At 37.5% G+C, this 24,108-nt stretch overlaps 1 protein-coding gene across 1 annotated transcript; it reads left to right on the plus strand.

The window, feature by feature from the left end:
* Positions 1 to 5,095: 5,095 nt before the first annotated feature.
* Positions 5,096 to 7,123, plus strand: HESX1 (HESX homeobox 1; the record flags this gene model as incomplete). The annotated part of the gene is made up of 4 exons (XM_082004743.1): positions 5,096 to 5,309; positions 5,427 to 5,632; positions 5,948 to 6,049; positions 7,025 to 7,123. 4 exons carry the CDS (start codon positions 5,096 to 5,098, stop codon positions 7,121 to 7,123), a joined length of 621 nt encoding a protein of 206 aa, XP_081860869.1.
* Between the last annotated feature and the right edge of the window lie 16,985 nt (positions 7,124 to 24,108).

A 24,108-nucleotide genomic window follows, 5' to 3' on the forward strand; every position in this document is an offset into this window, starting at 1 on the left:
TGTAGTGTACCAGGGCTTCTTAGTAGTAGTCAGCCTTTTTTTAATAGATCACTCATGTTGGAACATTCTGTAAGATATTACTAGTCTTGTTCTTACCTTCTGTGTACATTTTTTACAAATGTTACAAGGCATCCATAAGTTTTATTTGAAATACAAATTTGACAGCAACAGATGAGAGCCGATAGTAATGAACTGAAGAGTTCCTCTGAACCCTCTACGAAGTGTGTTTTTAGTGTTACACTTTTTTCCAGCACTGTAGGCTTTTTTGGTTTTGTGTGATTTATTTGGGGGGGAGGGGGGTGGAGGGTGGATTTGTGGGGGCTGCAAAATACTTACTAAGAGGCCTTAAAAATGTGGGGAACTAACACTTGGCACTATACAAACAGGGAGAAGAGCAGCCAATAGCTCTTCAGATGATTCCAGATGTCCCCCCTAATGGAGAGAACACTATGCCTCTGCTGGAGGGTAAAAGGAGGGTAAAAGTAGCTGTCTGGATAAGGTAGGCTTTATTTGCATGTTATGAACTGTTTATCACACCGTTTGTCAGACTTTTGCTAGTGCCACCCTTGGATTTACCTTGCGTTTATCTGTGTTCACTTAATCTCCCTGAGTTAAAATAGCTTTTACTTCAGCCAAGAAATAGCTTACTGCTTTTAGTCATGTTTTGTGAAAATTGGTGTCAACAGTTTTGAGGTATACTTGCCTAAAAAAACCTCTGAGTGTTGAAGTTGGCTTTGAATATATTTATTGTTATTATTATAGTTCAAAACATATTTGAAAGGGAGCTATATGCAGCAGATTATCTGAGGTGGTAAAATACTGGTGCAGTGTGGTAAAGAAGCTGTGGGAAAGGTGAGATGAAAGGCAATTTTTTTGAGTGTGATAAGTAATCAAGAAAGATTATATATCCCATTTATACCTTTTCAAAAGGCTGAAAATATTTCACAGGCTATTGTGAAAGGTGACCTGGCAGTGGAGTAGCAATGGGTGAGAAGAGCAAGAAATAGCAATAGTGATCATTGGGGTTTCAGACCAAGCCACCAAGAACTCTTGGTGTGGTCTCTTCAGCTGATATAAACAGAGTCGTTAGAGGCTTCTCATCTTTAAAGAACAGGAGCTTCATTTACTAAACAGATGAACTCTACTGGCCCTGGGCAAAACACTTTGGTGCAAAGTCTGAATGGGAAGTTAGTTTGCTGCCTTATCAAGTATGTGATGCTGTAAGAGGATTGAATTTGCATATCCAAGGAGCAGTGATTTCTCCTATTATTGATTACTTAGGATTTTCAACTTAATGTTTGTTGCATGGCTCTAATTGCCCCTACAACAGTATTTAGCTAAAACTCTATAGGTAGTTTCATATGGGTTGCAAGGGTAGTATTGATCATTTCTAATGGGCCAAAATAATGAAACGTAGTTTCTGAGTGAAGGCTAAAGGCCTATTTACACTTTCAGTGGAAATTCCTAGAAATTTAATCTGGTTCTTTACTACCAGGTATTCTTGAATCTAAAACTTTGTTTTCCACACTGTGGAAAATATATTTTTGTCCTCATTTCTTATGGAAAGTTTTGTTGACTGTCTATCTTGATAACAAATAGCTTTCTTCTACAACAAAGCAAGCTTCTCTTAAAAAAAAAAAATCTAGCAACATTAGAATGCTAGACTTTCAGCCAGACTTTCTAGTAGATTTATCTCTACATATATATTGTTTTAGAATCATAGAATTATAGAATGGTTTGGTTTGGAAGGGCCCTTTGAAGATCATTTAGTTCCAGCCCCCCTTTGGGACATTTTTCACTGGATGAAGTTGCTCAAAGCCCCATCCAACCTGGCCTTGAACACTTACAGGTATATAATGGAATTTTGGTACAATGCAGAATTCTTCTCTTTAGAATATTATCTCTTTCTTGTGAAAATTTTCTAAACAGTTACGTGGAGCTGCATTAGCATTGCAAAGATCTCTTAGATCTATGGTGTTTCAATTTCACTGAATTTCTCAGAAATTAGAGAGCATAGTGTAAGCATCTACCTTGTGACCTTCTGAATTGGTACTTCCTGTTCCTATAAGCAGTTGCAGCTGTGAATTCTGTTTAAAAATAAGTGTTGATATGTTTCTGTGACTGCGTTGCAGTCTCCAGGTCTGATCCAATTCAACATGGTGCAAATGAATGTAATGTGGTTATTTTAATAATAGCACAGTTTCTTACTCAGCATCACTGAACGAACTGAACAGCTGGGCAAGCCCCAGCACCAGGTGGCAGTATTTGATGAGCTTCTGACCTATGCCTAGTACATGAGTTAACTGGGTTTGGCCTCTTATGAAAATTCTTTTTGATAGCTAGCAAGATCTCTTTTCCCTGAAGAGTCATTAAAAAACTCTGAAAGAATGAGTGTTTCCAGCTGGGCGTTAAAAGCAGATTACCCTGAAGAAGTTTTTTTCCCATCTTCCACAATCTCAGAGAGACCAAAAATAAGTTATAATTACTTGGTTAACTTAATAGTTAGCTTTGGGAAGATACATGCCTCTCATAAATGTCTCTTACCACTACATATGCCTGTCTATTGATAGTGCTTGATAGCTTCTTGAAGTGAACCCCTATGAAGGTATTTACCACTTCAGGACTTGAAGTATGTGGTAATCTGAGTCTCAGTTGTGTGGCTCAGGTTAATTTCATTCATATTCATCCAGGAGAAATAAATATTTTCTGAAATGTGTTTTGTATCAGTGCTTGTGGTGTTTTTGTTCAGTTGTTTTAAGTTCTTTAAAAAAAAAAAGTGGGGTGTATTTCAAACTAGCTGTTTATATTATAATCAATAAGAGGTTTTTTGCATTATTAAATTAGTTTTAATAATAGTTTCTGGATTCAAGAGGGTGTCTCTCTATCAGTGATGATGCTTTTCACCTCTTTGGGATAGCAAAATTGGTAAGCAGCTCTAAGTTCAGTACAGAAGGAGATGTATCTTTTTCTTTTTGACTTAATGTGTTTTGGAAGAATTTTTTTTAATACTGGTGTTCCATGTAGAGATTGTAGAGGCAGAAAACTGATCTACCAATCACTGCTATATAAGAAGCTTTGCATTATCTCTTTAGTAAACTCTGGACCAGGCGTGCAGTCTGAATAGTCAAAATAACTTCCTGCAGTCAAGAAAAGGATTCCAGTTGCTCTGTCAAGGTCATAGGTTGCCTTGTTGGGAACAGCTGTACTGAAACATAAAGGGCTGTAAGGCCCTTGCTTAACACTGCTTCAAACTGACCTCTAGTTCACCAAATATTCCAACAAGCAGTTGTTTCACACATGGGTCCTTAATGGCTTTTTTGTATGTCTACACTTTGTGGTTGCTGAGGCTGTTAAATGATGGTTGGAGCTTAGTTTGCAGGTGGTCATTGCAGTTATATTGATGCCACTTCACGATCCATTGATAACGTGCTAATAAGGTGTCTTCGGTGAGATCACTTCTTGAATTGTCTCTTTTTGATAGTTTGGTTTGACAACACTCTCATGGCACAGCACAAAGTCAGTCCAGTAAGTCAACATTCTTCAGCTGAATATCTTTCTGATATAAAGCCACATATGGATTACATTTTTCTCTGTATCATCTCCCTCAGCACAGTATTGTCAATTCTAGACTGTGCCATTTCCTTAGCAATTTTCCTATTTCTGTCTATTCCTAAAGATTAGTTTTTAGTTATTTACAAATGCACGGAAAAATCCAAGTGGAGGTACAGTTTATTTCCTTAACACTAGTTGTTAGCCATGAGAATGTGACTATTACACAGAATAAATTACTCTGAGAAAACGGTAAAACAAGAAGAAATAGAGGGCCACATTTTTTCCTCTAAAAGCATACAGTCTTATGTCTCCGGCATCATATGCTCCAAATTAAAAAGTTTTATTTAAGAGGAGTAACTTTGCATCCCGAAATGAAAATACTGTTTTCATTTTTGCATGTTATAAAATAAAGCTTTGTCCAAAATAAGAAAAGGAGGAATCTCTGTAGAGAGGTTATCTTGAACCAAAAACTGGTTTTGAACATGTGACATGTAAACTGCTGTGTGGCTAACAGATGAGCTTGAATATAAAAATGTTATAGTCTGTAGTTTCTTTATAATGAATTAAATCAGAATTCTGTTTTCAAACTTTGAACCTCATTACAAAACCTTTACCACTTTTCTCCTCATTACTCATGTTTTTTGGTCATTTTGAGTGTTCGCTTTGCCAGATTTAAATAAATTTCTATTGGTTATAAACCTCAAGAGGGGAGGAATATCTAGCAGTAAAAGGATGTTTTTAAACCAGTAAATTGGAGTGTACTGCTTCTATTACTTTAAGATTTGGTTTTATGTTGTAAAGGATGATCCGGAAAATTCACATATGGTATGTTTCAAAAAAGCTGCAAAAAAGTTATTTTAATAAAAAAATGAATGCATGAATTATTTAAAATAGTTGGTGCAACTGTTCCTGTTAACTAATCCAGGCACTTGGAAGGCAATTACACTGAGCTTTGACAACACTGCCAACCCACTGCACAGTGCCTTATGCCAAAAGCTATTGTTGTTTTATTGACCACGTTCACCATTACATATGCATATGAAAAAACAGAGGCATTTTCATCGGGATTATCCTAATAGCATTAAGAGATTATTTTTTAAATTTCCTTGGAAGGAAATTCACTTAAATGAGATTACTTATTACTTGACTGGTTTCCTATCATGCTGCTATGTTTAGGTAAGTGAAGTCCATTAGAGTATAAAGTTTTTAAAAAAAAACTGATTTTATACATTAATGATTTCAAATAAAAGAGAAGTATTGTATTTGTGCACAGCTGCATTTGAGAAAGTTAAGTCGATGTTCTGGTTAGGAGAGATAACACTTTTTGTCCCTCCTGATGGCCCCCCTCGTGTCACCATTAGTTGCTAATTACTTGCAAACAAATAAACAATTAACTCCTCGTGCCTCTTGGTGGGAGAGTTTTCATTGACATGCTAAAACTTTCTAATAAAAGATTTTAATTAATGACGTTGCAAATCCAACCCCCTTGTCAACATAGCTATAAGGAGGACTTGTGGAGAAATGCAGGTACAGTACACATGCTATGCTGGCTGAAGGTGAAAGCATGGCAAGTACGTCGCTATGTGCTGCTCATACATCAGCGTCTCAGAGTCTTCGGAAAGTGTCTGGTTTTGTAGAAAATAAAACCACACAGTGCTCGTTTTCCATTGAAAGTATTTTGGGACTGGAGCAGAAAAAAGATGGCATTCCAGCGGTGAAACCTCACAGACCATGGATGGATGCATGCACCAACTTGGGTAAGTTGCAGTCTGTTTTGTAACCTCTCAAGCTTTTACTCCTTTAAAAATGTATGTATTTTCACATTTCTTCTGAAAACCAGTAAACTGAGCGTCTTGTTTGTTTGCTTTTTCTAGTTTTAGGTGATGACAGTAACCCCCATCTGCAAATCCCTGTTGTTTGCTATGAAAATCCACTATTTCACGCTAACAGTAACCCAGTGCAAGAGGAAAAGGTTGTGAAATGTGAAAGATATTTTTCAGTCACTGAAAGGCTCTCTTTCAAACGAGAATTGAGCTGGTACAGGGGTAGAAGACCAAGAACTGCATTCACTAGAAACCAGGTAGGGATTTTCTCAGTATTTAATAAATGAGTAACAATTGTAGCTTAGTAAGATGTTGGTAGAAGCCTACAACAGCTGACAAATTCAGTGTGATGTACTTCTGCATAGAGAAATGTAATCAGGAACTTAAATTAACGTAAATTAACAGTAATGTTGCTAATTTCAGCAGGCCTGTGTTTATGCATGGAATCAGAATTGTGCAAACACTGCTCGGAAATCTGTTGAACAAACTAAACTGGTTTTTGTATTTATTTTCTTTACTACTCCTATCAAGGTAGTGATAACTGTTCAACAAGTGTGTTCTAATCTCCTCAGATTGAAGTCTTGGAAAATGTTTTTAAAATTAACTCCTACCCTGGTATTGATATTAGAGAAGAGCTGGCTCGCAAATTAGATTTAGATGAAGACAGGATCCAGGTAATAAAAAATGTATTTGAACTTTTCTGTAATTCCATCTGTATGTACTCTCTGGTTATGTAAATAAGTAGTTGGACAGCACTAGCAATAATTTTAATAAATCTCAATTTAAAACAATGTACACTGATATGTGGTATGTCCTTAATGATTTGTGAAATGGAAGCCATTGAATTCCTTCTGAAACCTTAAACCTTCTTCCATAGTGTTGATGAGATCTCTATCACAATAATATTTCCACAATATCTGCTCTTTTAATCTTTAGTTATCATTTGCAGAACTTGATAATTTGCTTTCACATTTTAAAAACATGTTTATATTATGCTTGTCACCGTATCTGAAAAACAAATTTGAAACAAATACTGAAATAATTTGTATGAATGTCTAAGCATTTTGTGAGACTCGCAGAGAGCGTACATGTGTTAAACCAATGTTTGAGCCTATGTCTTCATCAGGCCCAAAGCAAAATCTACATAAGGACTTTAACTATTGATTTCCAAGTAGTCCAGTGTGATAGGAAGTATACCATGAACATTAGAATTTGGGCCTCACCTTGATGTTTATTAAGCTTTTGATGCAAGTATTATATTGGCGTTGATGAGAAGCTTGATGCTGCAATTGATTAAGCAGCTAAAAAGAAACACCACCACAAGACTTGCGTGTGAATTCCAGATGCTCAGGATCTTCCAGGATCTGATTCAGTGTCACTGAAATGAATATTAGTTTTTATATTAATTACAGTGAAGCTGGTCCTTACTTTCCAGTTAAGCTGGGGGTATTATTTTCTTTGTCTGTGGTGTTAAAAATATTGCAGGTATCTACATGCCATCATCTGTAGGTTTTAAACTTGTATTGAGCTTCCAAACTTGTGTCATTACATAAAATACTGTACAGTTGTGTGAATATTTTTAAATTGTGACGCTTATTCTGCTTATAGTGTTGTATTTCTGAAAAGCATGCCTTTTCTTTCAATTTTAGATCTGGTTCCAGAACCGTCGTGCAAAGCTGAAAAGATCACATCGAGAATCTCAGTTTATAATGGTGAAAAATACTTTCACCTCCAGCCTGCTAGAGTAGAAAGAAGGATGGTTTGCTGTTACAGTACTACAATAGAACACGAAGAATTATCGGAATTTTTATAACTTGTATTAAGTAATGATGATATATTAATTATGAGTTTATCCCCAGACTTGAAAGTTTATTATAATTTTAATCCAAATAAACTGTAAATACTTGAAGAATTATTATAATCTACTTTTTGTGGAGAAAGTGAACTTTTCCTATATATTTTAATAAGTAATTTCAGAAAAGTTTAGATACTTCTGCAGTTTAAAAAAATCCAAACCCTAAGTTGTGCAAGATTTTCAGCTAGTGTGAATTACTGCAGCTTAACTGAAGACAACTTAACAAAGCTTCATGGTTTTAGAAAAAGTCTATTTAAAGTCTGAAATACACAATATGCAAAATAGGTTTTGCTACCTGAAACAGATTGTGTGTTACACTGGAGTTTAAATAGCTTATTTATAAAGATATGATCGTTTTCATAACGTAATTTTTAGAGAAAGGTATCTCAAATGGAAGGGCTAGTATTCAACTGACTGCTCAATTTGAACAATTGTTTGGTTAAAAGAAGATGAAAATTATAAACTTTTTTAATATCATATTTTAATTAATTTAGGATATTTGCCTATTTAATACTTCAACTTGGGTATCTCTTGTCAGTGTAAGTGTTCTAGTTATGGAAGTTGCCCTGTTATCATTTAATGACAGAATACATCATTTCATAGGATCAAATCAGTTGGGAGCAGACCCAATATCCAGATCATTGCCATTAATTTTAGGGTGTTGAATTAATTTTTATTAAATCGCACGTGAAAATTAATTATCCTCATATTTAATATTCAGCCTGAAGCCAATATGCATAGGGAGAGCCTTATACAAAAAACCCCCAACTCTTTATGGCCGTGATGTAGGAAAAACATTGTAAGTATGCATTTACACTGTTCCTTGTTCAGCAGAGCTTTCAGCACTTGCTTGAAGTGCTGGTGTCCTTCGGTGAGACTTCAGCCTGTGTTACTTTAACTAGAGATACATTCTACATGGGCCCAGCTGTATATACAAAACATTTTGTGTTAGGCTGGTGGTTCAGCAGAAGCACTGACTCTAAATGATATTTCAATCTGTAAATCTGAAAGAAACGGTAAATCCCAAAGAATTTAGACACAGAGCTTTGTTAACTGGGTTTTCCCACTGGACTGACTTGAAAAGTAAGTTTTATTTTGAACCAAAACTACATTTACAGTAGTCAAAAAACTGAAATTAATCATTTAATATGATTTTAAAAAAAGAACATAGGGAAAAATTCTGAAAACTAGGGAGAATAAATTATGTGAGTGCTTATGACATTCAAATTGCTTTTGTCTAATTCAGATCTTGGACTAACTATCCCACATTGGAGGAGTGCCTAGCCAACTGATGTTGGTTTCCAGATTTGTTGTGGAAGCAGTTTTGCTTTATAAAAAGTACTTTGATATTCACTGAAGGAAGAATTTGAGCAAAAGTCTTCAATCTACATACCTTAGCCACTGGGCTCATTCATCGTCTGACACTCAGCTTCTATGAAGTCAGTTAGGACACCAAGGTCATAAAAGTCAACGTGTCATGGTTAATATAGGCTAAATGTAAATAGCAAAAAAGGGGAAAAAAATCCATAGATTCTTGTAGCATTTTAGTAGTGCAAATACAGTTAGATTGTTCTTCGCTTGCACTTTCTTGTTTAATAATAATAAAATGACAACAGATTTTTTTTTCTGGCATGTTACTTCCAATTTATTATAGTCTCTAGAAGAGGTAGGTGTTAAAATTTTAAAGACCTGTCTACTGCTTCAAGACAGTTTTTGGTTCCTGTATTTCTTCTAACATGCTCTGCTTTTCCTTCACTTTGTGTTCTTTCTTAGGACAACTCTATACATTTCAGTTGTTACAATGGATGATTTAATGTAGCTTTGCGGAATGTTTGCAAGTATTGCAAAATGCAGTTGGTTCAGGATTTTGAGATAACATCGTACCTGTTATATCATGAACAAACCTTGCTCTTCCTTTCTCAATGCTTGTATCCATGTTATCTGCTGTCCTATAGAATGAAAGGTAAGCTTGAGAAAAGGGGTGATAGAAAAGATTTAATTTTATGTAGTCTCATATTAGGAGAAGCTAAAGGGAATGATGATCTGACTTCAGTCCTTAGTTGATATTTTGGACAATAGGTTGAGATACAAGAGTTTAAATAAGAACAGTTTCTATATTTTCTGAAAAATACTACTGAAAAGATGCATTACTTTAGAACCAGACTACAGGTATTTGCCATTTTGTGTCTTTAACTTCATGGGCTCGTTGCCTTCATTTTTATAGGATCCCTAAAATCTTTAATTGTTTGACTTTGCTCATGGAAATACTATTTTAGTGTGAAAATAGCAAACTTTTATCTAATATTGAAATATTATTCATGCTTTGATGGATTCAGGAAATAACATTACTGAACTCTGTTGTATCCTGCATTCAAAAATACTTAAGAGAACATTCACAAATAAAACAATTTAAATGGGGCCAAATCCATTAGGAATACATTTTTAGAGAAATTGGAATATCAATTCAGATAGCTACCTGATCTGGTAAAGGTAAAGACAATATTGGGAGTTGTATTTTGTTTTTCTTCTCACCTCAAAACATATATTGCCCATAGCTTAACCTTATTGCAGGTAATTTGAAACTATTGTCTACTTTACTGCTGGAAACAGGGTTTTCAGCAGCAACAGATTAGACTAATCTGTACAGATTGATGCCTAAGAACCTTAGTCTATTATCTGGCAAATACCTAAATACACCTAATGTCTGTTATAATGGAACTTGTCTCAAGTGACGGAAGTCTGAATAAGTAATTTAAGAGAAGGAGTAGAATAATAGCAGAATAATAATAGCACCAGCCCTTGTATCCAGCACTCAATTAGCGAATGTTACCAGAAGGATGATTGGTGTAAGGTACTAAGTGTCCCACATAGTGCTGAGGAGCAAAAAGTTTAATAGCGTAATTGTATTATTTGCTTCATCTTGGATTAACTTGTTCTTCCCAAAGTAAATGCATCAACAAGTTAAAGGAGAACCTCTAACTTTACATTTATACCTACTTTGACTGGCACATGTTTAAATTGTGGCCATCGCTTTCTCAAATACAGCTGAATTTTTTTCCATCTTAAAAAATACTACGTCTGGACTTCAAAGGATTTTTCTGATCTTGTAATTCCTGATAATATGCAGCTTTCTAGGCTACCTTAGTAATACATGTAAAACACTATGTTATCTGTCTAGGCACAGCCAGTCCAAATAACAGCAGTGGATGAGACTGTCATAAAAGGCCAGCATGCATGCTGAAATCTGGTCCTGTTCCAGTTTTGCGTACTTCGCCTTGCAGTGTTTCTGTGTATCTACCCTTCAGAATTGTGATCAGAAAAGTCTTAATCTTCTTGGTTTCTATTCTGCCTTAAGCTTTGTGAAGCCACAGCTTCCTTTACTTCCAACCATGGTGCCTTGCATTGGCTCCAGTGGTCATCTGACCCTGTGATAAGCTGATAAATTTACTAGGATGGTGAAAAACTTTTCTAGCAAAAAACCTGGCTAGCTGTAAGACTTCTCTTAATATTGGCAAGCTGTTATGTCAACATGCAACAATTTAGGCTAGGGTCAGGTTGATAATGGGCTTCTGTCATTGACTGTAATGGCACTTAAACATTCTAGCAGTGCTTTCCTGAAAGAGGTCCAGCGCCTGTGACCCTAACTGGGAAGCTGGGCTGCATAATTATTTGTTTTAAATTGATGTTCTTCTCTTAATTGGTGTGTCTATTATAAATCTTTTTTTTAGACAAAAATATCCACAAACTTCAGCAATGCCCAGTGCTGTCCAAAACTACGCTCATGTTCTAAAAGCAGATTAAATAATTTAAACGAAAGAACCAATGCTTCCATTGTAATATTACTACTTGCAGCATACATAAAAGCATAGTTTGAAACTTAGTCTTTAAATGACCAATGTTAGCATTGAAAACCCAGATTTAGAACACCATTCATTAAACTGTAATTTAAAACTTTGAATTTGCAGTTATTTAGTTTATCAAGTCTGCGCTTACAAATAGCAAGCCAGCACACCAGTAAACTGTATGTTACAATTTTACTGGTGTGTGTGGATACATCTACATTTTTCCAGTTGTTCGAAGTTTTTGCACTGAAAATATTTGTAAAGCAACGAAACAGAGGACTTTTTATAGTTGTATGTAAGAAGATTAACGCTGTGTTCATAATGTTATTAAAAGGGAATGTGGCTTCAAAAATCATCCAGAGTGGATTTTACAGAAGACTTGCACAAAAGTAGCATAAAATCATTTGCAATCGCCTTCAGTTTACCTACCATGAAATTAAGCTAATTTTAAACAGTTGAGATTAACTCTCATGGTTAACGAGTAATCACAAAATCAAAGCTTTTTAGAAATTGGTTGTAAAATAACTTTTGTTTTAATTCTTTGGATTGATTTAGTTTTCTTATCAGTTGTTAGGTTGATGCTCTTTGTTCCTTCATTTTAAAGGAATTAATATTACGTAATTGGATGGGAAATATAAGGTATTTTATTTTCAAAAATACTTTTGAACAGTGATGATTGATCTAAGTTATTATTTCCTGTCCTGCTATTCGTGTCATAGTTTCATCTTGACTCAAAGTCATATTCTGTTACTTTGATTAGAACTATTTAGAGTATCTCATACTTATTTGATAATGGAAGGTAAGAAGACAAAGTAGTAATGATCACTATGTGGGGGGGAGCTGGGGCTGTTCAGCATCTTGCGGGGGGGGGGGCAACGATCCCATCTGATTGCATTACAAAGGAAGCGCATGCGGTCATATGGGCAAACAGGATTGCTAGTGGGGGAGAGGAATCTAAGGGCTGTTGAAGAGCCATCGGTTCTAGATTCCTTTGTGGGGGAATAGTCCCTTTACTTGCATGACACGAGGGGGAAGGGGTTAGACAGAAAATGTGGAAGGACAGTCTTTCTGTTTTGGGCACCCAAAGCTGATACTGGTGCCAGCAATATTTTCTTAGACCAAATCAGGAGAATCTCAGAAAGTATGAACTACTGTGTTAGCATGGCACAGCATTAGCATTGCAGTTTTGCATTTTTTTGATTGACTAGCAAAATAGAAAACTAAACATATATTTATTGAGTTTAGAAGCAGCAATAAATTTAATTTCTTCTAATACCTGTTTTTGCAGGATGCCGTTTATTAGCAATGAGTAAGAACATGATAAATGCTTCGGGATATACAGGGTTTGGTGTAGTTGTGGTATAATTGTCGATGACTTTGATATTGTCATGTATGTTTCATGTTTGAGCATATGAATGTGGTATGGTGCTGGTACTGGAGAGATAGAACAAGTGGTGCATTGCCTGTGCCTGAATTAAAAAAAATAAAAAAGCGAATGCCAAGAACAACAACCCCCCCCAATGAAATAATACGGTTTTCAAGTGTGTTTGATCCATGTTGCAAATCAGTTGATGTAAGGTCTAGTGCCTTCAGCAGAGTATCTGCTTGTTGATTCAAACAGTGCAAGTAATGCTTTTGATACCAATTTTCAAGCATGGTCATCTGGCTTGGGATGTTATAAGGATCTGTATGTATGGCCTATAAATACGATACTATACCTGGATTGGGAGGGAAATGCATTATTCCTTCTTTTTGGATTTCCAGTCCAAAATTAAAATTGCAAATTTAAATTGCATATGTAAGCATGTGTTTCAAACTCATCTCATTGTGACCTTTTAAAAAACAAAATCATCTGTAACCTTGCACCAACTTAATTACTGTACTTTCTTTTTCTCTAATCCTTTCTTGCTCTTTGAACACCAGATTTTTATTTTATCAGTCCATGTCATTTTACTACTACTGGGGTGGGAAGTGCCTGTCCACAATTTCTAGATTCTGGGGCAGTCTTTTATCTATGTATATATAAACTATGTTTTATATACTAAATGAAAATTAATATATATGTTTTAATGATAGATTTCACACTCTTAATATTTAGAATTGTATTGCATTAATCATTGTAATACTCCAAAACACCTTGGCATTAGTTTCTATGAATGATGCCATAGTAAGGAAATTAAGAAGATAGCAGGTCAAATATTCTGCATTAAAGAATGTTGGCCGTAGAGTAGCTGCATCTTAAACACTTTGCTTTTTCATAGTAAATCAGATTTTAAATTCATAAATCTTGAAACAGTGATGACTGTATTTGAAATGTCTATAAAAATGCTGGGCTGCTTTTGCCCTCTTGTGGCTAGGTTTTATAATTACAGTCCTACATGTTCTTAAATTAATTTTGAGTAAAAACTGCAGTCATGAGTTAGGCTGTGGTTAGACAGAATGCCAGCAGGTGACTACCTCTCTTAATCATTGTACAAACCTTGTGACCAAATTTATATTGTACGTGCATACAAATGCTTGACGTTGGGCCAGATTTTCAAAAGTTCTGAATGGTCAGTATTGAACTGAACCTAGTGAAAATTGGTGGATCTTTAGAATTTTTGATAGTCTGAACATTTATTACTAATTAGCTATTACCTTAAGAATTCAGTTTTGGACAGGCAACCTTTAAAATCTTGCCTCTAAATTAATTTAGACTGCTTTCATGAGCAAGACTGCCCAACATAGCCAATTTATAGTAGCAGAATTTTTTTACTTTCTAGAAAGCTTTTGTTAAAATGGCCAGTAAAAAACCTTATAGTGTAAAACTTAGAATAACTTCTGATCAGTATCTACTAATATAATTCTTCTGTGATAATAAATACAATGTTGACAATGCAAAGGTTTGCCGTGCAGAAACACTTAATACCACCAGGCTTTTCATTTATCATTGTTTTATCACATTAGAGGGATAATAAATTACTTTGTGCCGTTTAAATACAGTGCGTTTCTTAACAGTTTGTCTTGCATGTCACAGTGTTCAGTCAGGGTAAAATATTTAGAAAAATGTGGTAGTATCAACTTTTAACATCTTTCTTGATTCAAATATTTGTAAGTTACCAGATATGTATATGAGGCATGTAGTGAAATGCAATTCTATCACTTCAGAGCTGGAACAGCATCTTATTCTATGCTACAGGATGTGGCTATATAATTGCAAATTGCTCTAACTCGTTTTGACAGAGAAAGGAAGTCATGGGGAAGCATTCTAATGAGGCATCAGCATTGCCCTTAAATGCAGTTGGCTGTGGCTAGGTATTTTTGTGAAAATGTTATGTGGAAAACTCTTTCTTGTAGTCATTCTTGTTTAAATGAGAAAACGTATCCAATCTTTCCTTTCTTTCTTCTGTAAACATACGGTCCTGGGCAGTAAGTTTTATCACAAACTACAGCTCAGTAGGAGTGGTGTTTTCAGTGATTGTTACTATTATCATCTAATTAGAAAAAAATTATAATTATCTATTGTAATTTATATTAACATGCATTAACTTTCTATGTAAGTATTAACAAATCATGTTCATTGTGTTTGACCAGTCTATTATTATTTGCGTATTTATCTTACTCTTTCCAAAAATAAGCAGCTAACACAATCCTGATACCTGACTGCTTCAAATTTTTGTTTTAAAAGAACGTGCCAGACTGTAGATAAAAAGAACCTTGAGTTTGTTTGAGAGCCAGGGCTGCCAGCAACAGTTGTCATTCCTAACAGGGTTCTTCCTCTTTTTTAGCCCAGTTTTGTAGAATTGCTGCGCATTCTTTTGTAAATGTCCTATAAAATGTTTAAAAAGTCTTCTCTGAAATACTGTTATGTATCTAGCATATAAACAAAGATTGCAATTCCCATATGCTTCCAGCCTTCGTATTTTCTCTTGTTTGTGTATTCCCTTAGTGGGAGTAGAAGGAGGTGCTATTGACAAAGTGCTTTCCAGTCTTCTTCCATAATGGTAACACAATAGTAAGCTTTTGGGTTTTTTTTATTTTTCCAGCCGTGTTCTTGTTGTTCAGTAACAGTATCTGTTACTAGTGTGTCTATGCATGTTAATTACAAAAATCTTCAAAACTTTTTCTTTAGCCTTAATTACCCTTAGCTTTTGGCCTCAAATAACAAATGATGTCATCCTGAAGTGCTTGAGCAAATAGCGCACTGTCAGTTAAATGGGAAAGGGTTTAAGGCAGGTTACGCTCAGTGAGGGGTCCCTTAGTGTGCTAGGATTAATTTTGCAGACATTGCCACAGGATGCTGTTGAATTTCGGAACAGACTGTTAAATCAGGTTAGGGTTGTTCCCCCCCACTTCACCCCCCTCCGCCACATTTCCCTGCAGAAGGAAAATGACAAGCTGTCTGGATGGAAAGTACTGTGCTGTAAAAAGAAAGGGTTGAGATTAGAAGTAAAACAAACTTTTTGTAAAAACGTTACTTATTAATATTTCTTGCATTTATTCAAACTGCGTTGTGGGGATTTTGATTGGCATTTTAATAGGTGATTGAGATGAAATGCCTATATTGTAGAAAAATATTATTTTAAAATCGAACACCAATAATTATTCAATTATTCCTAAAGAAAAAAACATACATAACGTTGGGGATACAGTTGTTGGTTTGGAATACTTCTAGTTCAACAGAATTTTTATTGGAAAGTGATTCTTCCATGCAATTTTTCATTTTCTTTGTATCACAAATCTACTTTTCTCTAAAAGTGCAGTTTCATATTACACCTAATCCAGTGTAACAGAAGACTACTGCTGAAAGATGTAGTCCTGCCCTGCTCCCTCTTTTCTCAGCAATGACATGTGGCCCCAGAGTGAGTCAATTCAGCATGCTTTTGGAGCAGGGAGGAGTGTATTTGGTGGCACATCAGTAAGTTGAATCATCTCAGAACTGAGCTGTGTGTTCCTTTATTACATTCATATGAATAAACAGATGCAAAACTAAACAAATACAGAGAGTTGACTTTTGACTGCAAACATTCTCTGCCAGCAGAACAAGTTGGTCTGTATAAAACACAGAGAACTGTGAGGTCTGGGGAATGATAATAATATATGAAGATTTGCATCCATGGATCACTGATGAATTGTTATTTTGATGGTGATCAGAGGTAACTTTCCTGTAATCACTATTTGGTTTATTTCAGTCAGTTCCTTTTCACCATGACTTACTCTTACATCTGATGTTAACTTGAGCCTTTAGGAATATAGGACTCAAATGTCCTTGGCCATTAAGTGCAATTTCCTATAGAAGACATTAAGTCACCCAGAAAGGTCACAAGACCCATTTACTCCCTACTCTCTGAACTCTACAAGCCTCAAAACATCCCCAAACACCTGAAGATAGTCTTGAGATTTTTAAGAAAAAAGCTTAAACATGATGGTGTGACACAAAAAGTGAACAGGAGAGAAATATATACTGTCTGTACACTACAAAGGATTCTATAAGGTCTAGTTTATTCAGTATTAGGGACTGGATGCACAATTTCAAGGACTTGTTGCAAAGCATCTGGATGTAGAAGTGGTGGCTGCCAGTGTCAAAGCAGAATTCATGCATCTAATTCCACTTTCATGTCCCATCTGGACACAGCAGCAGCTAATCTAGAAGTGCCAATAAATGTTTGGACACAGCAGGAGGCAGCTGGCTGCCAGGACACATGCTGTGCTCTTTGCCACTCGCAAGGTACAAGCAGCCAGTTGGATTAAATTCTTCTGGAGGCTGGATCTGGGCTCCATGGCCCACACTATTTTAAGCACCCACTGGTAATGTCTGGATGACCTTAGGAACTAGAGTGTGTGTCTATAGAAAGAAGCAAATTACAACAAAAAACACTACACCCAGGGGTCTTTTCCTGTCTTATTAGGGGGCAGAGTCTTTCCTGAATCCAAATCTAATTATTGGTTTAGCCTTGAGCATATGTGCAAGACATAAAAGCAGGCATCTTTATGACTCTGTGCTTAAGTTTCCCCATCAATAAAATGGGAATAGTAATACAGATTTTCGTTTCAGAACTTAGTGTTTTTCATGAGTTCTTGGCACATTTCTCAAGGCCTAGTGATTTAAAAGTTGCCTTGAACAAAATAAGTATTCAAAACAATGATAGATTTGATTCAAATTTCAATTCAATTTTATGGCCTGAGGTCACTGTCTTATCAGTTGATAATCTTTCACTTAAGAAGAGCTTAGGCAGATCTTCTGAAATTATGGCATGTTATAATATGGAAAATGAGATTTTTGGGACCCTTGACACTTGTGGGCATGTTCATGCCCTTGATGAAAGTGTCCGCATTGATTTCACACTTCCTTTCTAATTTTGTTCTTAAGGTTTGATACTGGAAGATCTTTCTTCCTCCTTTTTATGCTAGATGCTCATTCCATAGGTAAACCATTCCCATGTAAGTGGGACAATTCATTATAAGTGCTTATTTTCAAAAGATCTGGGTTTCTGCATTCCAGTATGACAGATGAAGTTCCAGAAGATCCTTGCATTGCGGGTTTTCTGATCTGGCATTTTATTTGGGCTTCTATGGAGAGTGAGATGATACTTTGTGATTCCAGACCTGTAAGAGGTTTCTGAGATGCTGCTGATGTTTTAGCATGCTGTCTGCTTGGTTCACTGTAGCTCATCCCCATTTCCTAACAGCAAGTGGCGTTTATCTGTAACAGAAGTGTGATATTGCAAGTCGTGATTGTCTAACTCAGCTGAGTACTTCTACAAGCATGATGCATGCTTGCTGGCCCAAAAGTGAGCCGTTTTCATAACTCCTTTTGCAGTCAAGCTCAATCTCTCCTGAGAGAGATTTCAGTGCTAGAAATATGAAGTATAGATGGAGCATACAACTTCCAACTCTAAGAAGGAATTTTTGCTGAGCAGTAGAAAAATTCGGTAGGAAATTTTTAACCACATTATCAGAACTTTTTATTACATGAGTTTTCATGTTTTGATAGGAACAGCTGAGTTCTCACTGTCCCCTCCATCTGGGAACAGCTGCTCAGAAAAGGGAAGAAAAAAACCCAGTTCTTTAGCTTTAAGCAAGAAGGTAGGGTGGCAACCAAAACCAGCTGTAGAATACATGATATTGATACCCATGACTTTTGGATATTATGCATTCTATACTATTTCGAAATAAGAGACTGTTGTAAAAAGTACAAAAGAGCCTACAGAAAAGCAGAGCCCTCACAATCATTTTTGCCCTTATATTAGCTAGCAGCATTTTGAAGAATCTAGCTAAAAATATTAACCGCTGTCATTTGATTCCCACCTCTCCCCTATTCTTTTCCACAAAACATTTCAGTGGAAAGTGCTCTAAATGCATACAAAGGGAAGAATACTTATGTATTTAGTCAGTTCATTCATGTTAGTAAGTTGGACATGGTGACAGTATGGAGATAATTTGTTTTTTAGATAAGTCATTTTGTTCTTAGCTTAAGCTGAACTATTGGGAAGGGGGCATCAATGCTGGTTTTGTCAGATGGCATCTTTGCTTTGTGCTAATAAGTTTGAGGTCTTAGTAAATAAGACTGACCATTTTTCTGCTTTCTGGGTACTGCCAGCGTAATCAGTAGTTCTTCAGTTATTCAGCCACCTAGGAAATGTCACTATTCTTTCTATTATCTTTGTTTATATTAAAATAATTGTAGACTAATGCATCAGTAGCACAGCTCTTAGTTCTCACTTAAAAATTTCAGCTTCTCCAGCAGTCTAGATCTCTGATAACAGAAAATGCCAAACAGATTTCCCCATGGCTTACAAAGAGAGCTGTTTGCAGAGCAATGGAGATGTGTTCAACAGGGAGTCATTGCTCATCATAGGTGGTTATGGGCAGCAGAGGCATTATTGTCATGTAAATAAAATGTACATGTGTCTGTCTTTAGCCATGATACTGTGTTGCTTTATGTCCTTTGTAATGCATTAAAACATAAAAGGAGTAGTTATTTACAGTTTTTATACAGCTTGACTTGATTAAAAAAAAAAAAAGTCTTCTAGTTTTCAAGCCTGTTCGGTCACTTCTAAGTAATGCAAGGAGAAACTAAAGCAAGAACATCCAGACAGGAGTCTATGGTGTACAGTGAAAAAACATGTGCTAAACCTTAATTCTGGTCTGGCATATACTTGACCTTAGAAAACATCTCCTCATCTAATCAGTGAAATGCCACCTCTAGAATGAGTAGTCTTAATATTCCCTTTTCCAAAATTTCAGCCTGCAGGGGAAATGAAGATCAAAAGTAAGCATCATTTGTTCCCAGAACCTTAAAAGGACTATGGCCTAATCTCCAATTCGTGCTAAAAGATGTTTAATGGCAAAAATTTCATTACTGTTCGTGTCACAACAAAGGGCCATGACCATCCTGGTCACACACCTGTTTTCAAAGGTAACTGTTGGTGCAAGAACTGTGTTTCATCAACTTAAACAAGCAGTTTAAAAGAGTTTTATTGTATTATTTTTGCCAATACTCACAAAGGATGGAAAACCCTATGATAGGTATAAAAACAGTACTAGCTTAAAAATTACTGACTGGTCATGTTTCCTTTCAACTGATTGGCTTAGTGGTGCTTTTGCATACTATTTTAATCCAACCCGTAATGTCATTTATAATACTGATGTGTTTGTCTATTCCATTAGGATTATGTTTTTGTCCAGTATTAATCATAGCAACAGAATGTACTAGAATAAAAATTTTCAGAAATAATTTGAGTGATGGATGATGAGGCCCTGAGCTACCTGTTCTAAAAGTGACGTTAGGACTACTCTGAGCAGGCGGTTAGACCCAGTGGCCCCCTGAGGTCCCTTCTAAGCTAAACTATACTGTGAGTCCGTGCTTCAGAGGAGCCTTGGCCTTCTGTCTCTCTTACATGACTTTGAGAATTTCAGGCAAAGGGTTTGTAATTGATATGATTCACCAATACGTCAGAAGCGCTTGCATTTGAAACTTAGTGTAATACCGAAATAAACTGTAGAGACTCCACTTGAAAAAGCTGAAATGTTTATTGCTGCACACAACTTCCATTGCATTTTCTGCAACTGAAGTTCTATGATAGTATGACACTGATAGACTCCAGCTTGTCTTTCTTAATACTCCATGCACTAGCTCTTTATTTCTTCAGGATCTGTGGTTGGTGTTTGGCCTGTGGCCCTGACCTGGCACAGCACTTGGGCTACACCGCTGCGGTGTCACGAAGATCTGTCCTGTTGGCGAAGCGGCTCCTTTCCCTTCGTGCTTGCGGGGAAAAACGAAGCCGGAAGCCGTAGGTCGCTGGGAACCGTCCCAGCTCTACGGTGCAGCACCTGGATCGGCAACGCGGTATCGCACCGTGTAAAGAAGGCCGGGAAAGGCGATGGGGTACTAGCTGAACCGCGCTGTTTTTCGTGAAAGCAGCACAAACCCGCAGTTGTCACTGCGGAGCAGGGAGGCCCCGCGTATCGAGCGCTCCGTGGGGGCACCCGCGGAGAGCGCCCCCTGCCCGTTGCCCGCCGTGCTACTGCCCAGCCCCGCCGGCGCAGGCTGCGGGGGCAGAGCGGCCCCCCCGCCCGGCGGGGGGCGGCGGGGCCGGGCCCTGCGCCCGGGCAGAGGCCGGACCCGGCCGAGGAGGAGCCCCCCGCCCCCGCCCCGACCCGGCGGCGCGCATGCACACGGCGGCGGCAGCCCTCCGCCCCCGGTGCCGCTGGGCTACCTCCGCGCTGCTGGGCCGGCTGCAGAGCATGGCACCCGGGCTGAAGCTCGGTTCCTTCCTCTTCGCGCTCGCCGCCTGTCTCGGGGGCGAGCAGCTGGCTGGAGGAGCCAGCGGCAGGAGGGGGCCCGCGGCCGATGCTTGCGGGGGGCGGGTGAGTAAGAGCGAGGTGTCGCTGCGCGGTTCCCCTGGCAGGCAGGCGCGCTGGCGGAGTGGGGCTCTATGGAGCCTGCAGCGCTGCGGGGAGATGCTCAGAGTTTTCCAGTCTGGGGTGTCGGGCGCTGCCCGTGGGCCAGGGGTCGTGTGGGCAGCGCAGGTGGGACGGGCGCTTCCCGCGGGTGCGAGGAGAGAGCGGGCTGCCGTTGGGGCGGGGGGGTGGGAAACTTCTGCTACTAATAAAGCTGCTCCAGGGCTCTGCATCTGGCAGTTAATTTGCGACTGGGAGCGAGGGTGGCATTTCCCGGGAAGGGAGGATATTTATGGGTTTCTCGCCCGGGGGAGGGATGCGCCTTGTCAGCAGCGGGTGTGAAGGAGCCGCTCAACAGGTCCTACCCCAGCAGCGCTCTGCCCTCCCGGAGCCGACCTGCGCGGCCAGAGGGATGAAAGCCGTCGCTTGGGCTTTGTTATTTTAATGATCCGAGGCCGGCTTGGGGTCTTAGCTTCGGGCCTGATCGTTATACGGAGGATGTAGGGAACTTACGGGAGGGGGAAGGGGGGGAGGAAGGTGATAAACATTTTGTTACTGCTCTTTGCCTGCTGTTCCTCTTTCTCGTGTGTTTTGCTGTCAGGCTTTTCTTGATTGCTTTTCCTTTTTGGATTTTTTTAAAATAACTTTTGAGCTGTGTTTTGGTTTTTTCCTTTCTCCTGATGTCTAGTTCAAATTTAGTTGAAGCGCGGTCATCCAGGAGCACTGGAGGGAACACAACTGACTTTCATTGCTTTTCCTTTTTGTTAGACTGTCACTAAGGATTTTCTTGGGCTCAGATCAGATCCTTTGAGAGCGTTACTGCAACACAGTTCAGAAGTTTGTAGCTTAGAAAGGCGAAAGCATCGGAAAACGTGTAAAAGAAGAGTGTGGAAAAACAAACTTCAAACCCTGATAAAGCTTAAGACCTAAATCTTTGTGTTGGCTGGAACTGTTGAAGGTTTAGGCTCCCCTGTTAGGTCTTTTTAACTGAGAATTTGGAATAAAATGTTTTGGCTCAGTATGTCTGTTGTATGTTCACCAGGCGTAGGCAGGATACTGCGCAGGCTTGTAACCACCGCTGTCTCTCTCTCTGTCAAGTTTTGCATCAGCTATTAAGTAAATTGTCACTATTGAAAGTTGTAACACTTGATTAGTGTATCTTGACGTTTACAGAAATATGCAAATGCAGTTTGTATTAGATTTATTTTTACTTGCATAATTAATGTCATTGTGTGTATTAAACCTGAATGTAGCACAATATAATTCTTTTAATAGAATTAACTGGCTTTTAGACCAGTAAAAATGACACTCTTTCCAATTAGCATAACCCCCCTTTGTCTTTATTGCTCACAACAAATGTAACATATTAGCTTATTAAATATTTGTACTAGTTTATTTTTTTTATATTTTCAGCTTCAAGTTCAGACTTCCCTAGCCAATTTATTAGATCTCTTGTCTGATTGATTAGTTACAATTTCGTAGTCTGATTTTTGTAATACCAGTCTTGCTTACAATTGCCTACATAATCCAGGCAGGGCAGCATTTATTAGAGTAATGACTGCAGGATGGTACCCATTGTCTCAGTTATGGGGTATTTATCTTGGTCTGCATGTAAGTTTTGAGTAGAGTTGACATACGATTAAATGACTGATGGCCCCTCTAACACATTGTCTGCTCTGGAGCAGGGTTGCCTTTGAAGTAGTACCCTGTAGGAAGTAAAGAGACTATTTGCTCTATTAAAATTCTTTGGTATTTCCTCTGTTTAACCACAGGCCACTTCCCCTCTGCCACTCTAAACACTGCAGGGACACTGACTGATTGAAAAGACACAAGCCCTGAAGTAATTGTATCCTCTTCCAATAGATATTCTTATTGCACGTTATTTATAAGTAGTGTCTAATTAGTGTACGTTAAGGGCATGAATAAATCTTAACATTGTATATAAAGTAAAAATGTCTAGATGCCTTTAAATGAAGCAGTTGAAATAATTCGCAATGGCATAACTGATATTTTTTCAGATTGTTTATTTAACGTTTAATAGTAGTTTAAGGAGAAATAAAATGTAGATACCTAGGTGTTTGTATGTACATTTAGATACACGCACATGTTGCATATTTTCCTCTGCTAAATCTGTGTGGTGCACATCCCACCGCTGAAGAATCTTTTTTTATTGTTTGAATGTTGTTTTTGAAAATCTGCATTCCATCTTGGTACATTTATACAAGTAATGCTCATTTTCCTTTCACTCTACAAAACACAGTTTTAAGTTTCCTCAATATTTTGTGTCAGTAGAAGCTTGACTTGATGAGAGCATATTACTGGACTATGGTTAAAAGAATGTGATGAGGAAGTATTTGATGTTTTGATTCATAGCTCCTGAAATGATTCTTAATAGCTAATGTTTTCAAAACTGAAGTCTTTTGCTGTGATTTTTAATTTTTTTTTTTTTTTTTACAAATTCCGTCGCAAAATACATGCCTTTATTAATCATCTTCTCTAGTAATACTTTGGCATTTGTCTTGCAAGCCTAACATATGTCTACAGCAGGAAAGCAATTAATATTGGGACGAGTAACTTAAGATTACTGTTGCTAAGAATTATCAGTGATTTCAGTGGTTTCAGTCCAAGATTTTAGAGTTTGGATTGACTTTGCTAAGTGTAGGGTTTCTTTCATTGATGTTTAACAGAAATTTTAATGTATTCCTATACTTGATGTTATTCCAGATTAAGGTAGAGTGTTTGCTTAAAGTAGAATAGTGTTGCAAAGTAGCTTTCCATATGGATGGTCTTACTACATCATATGCATACCTTTATCCAGAAAAAATAAATCAGGGAAGGGCCTCTTTTAATCTAGAATAAGTATGTCCACATGGGGAGCTATTCTGGAGAAGTAGTCTGAGGTTTTTTCATCCTATAAACAAGCCATGAGGTGTACAGAGAAGACAGACGTGGGCTCTGATGATGATTTGAATATATTTCAGATTCATTTATTCAGTGTTAAACACATGAGCAACTTTACTCTCAAGTTGTTTTTTAGATTCTAATGGGACTACACACATGAGTAATTTTTTTCATATGTTTAATTCCTCTGAAGTTCCTGGCAGTGAACCGTATTCAGTATAAAGCTTAACTTTAATGAGACTGTATGATGAGA

The sequence above is a fragment of the Phaethon aethereus genome (genome assembly GCF_964289735.1).
Source record: "Phaethon aethereus genome assembly, chromosome: 11".
Lineage (NCBI taxonomy): Eukaryota > Metazoa > Chordata > Aves > Phaethontiformes > Phaethontidae > Phaethon > Phaethon aethereus.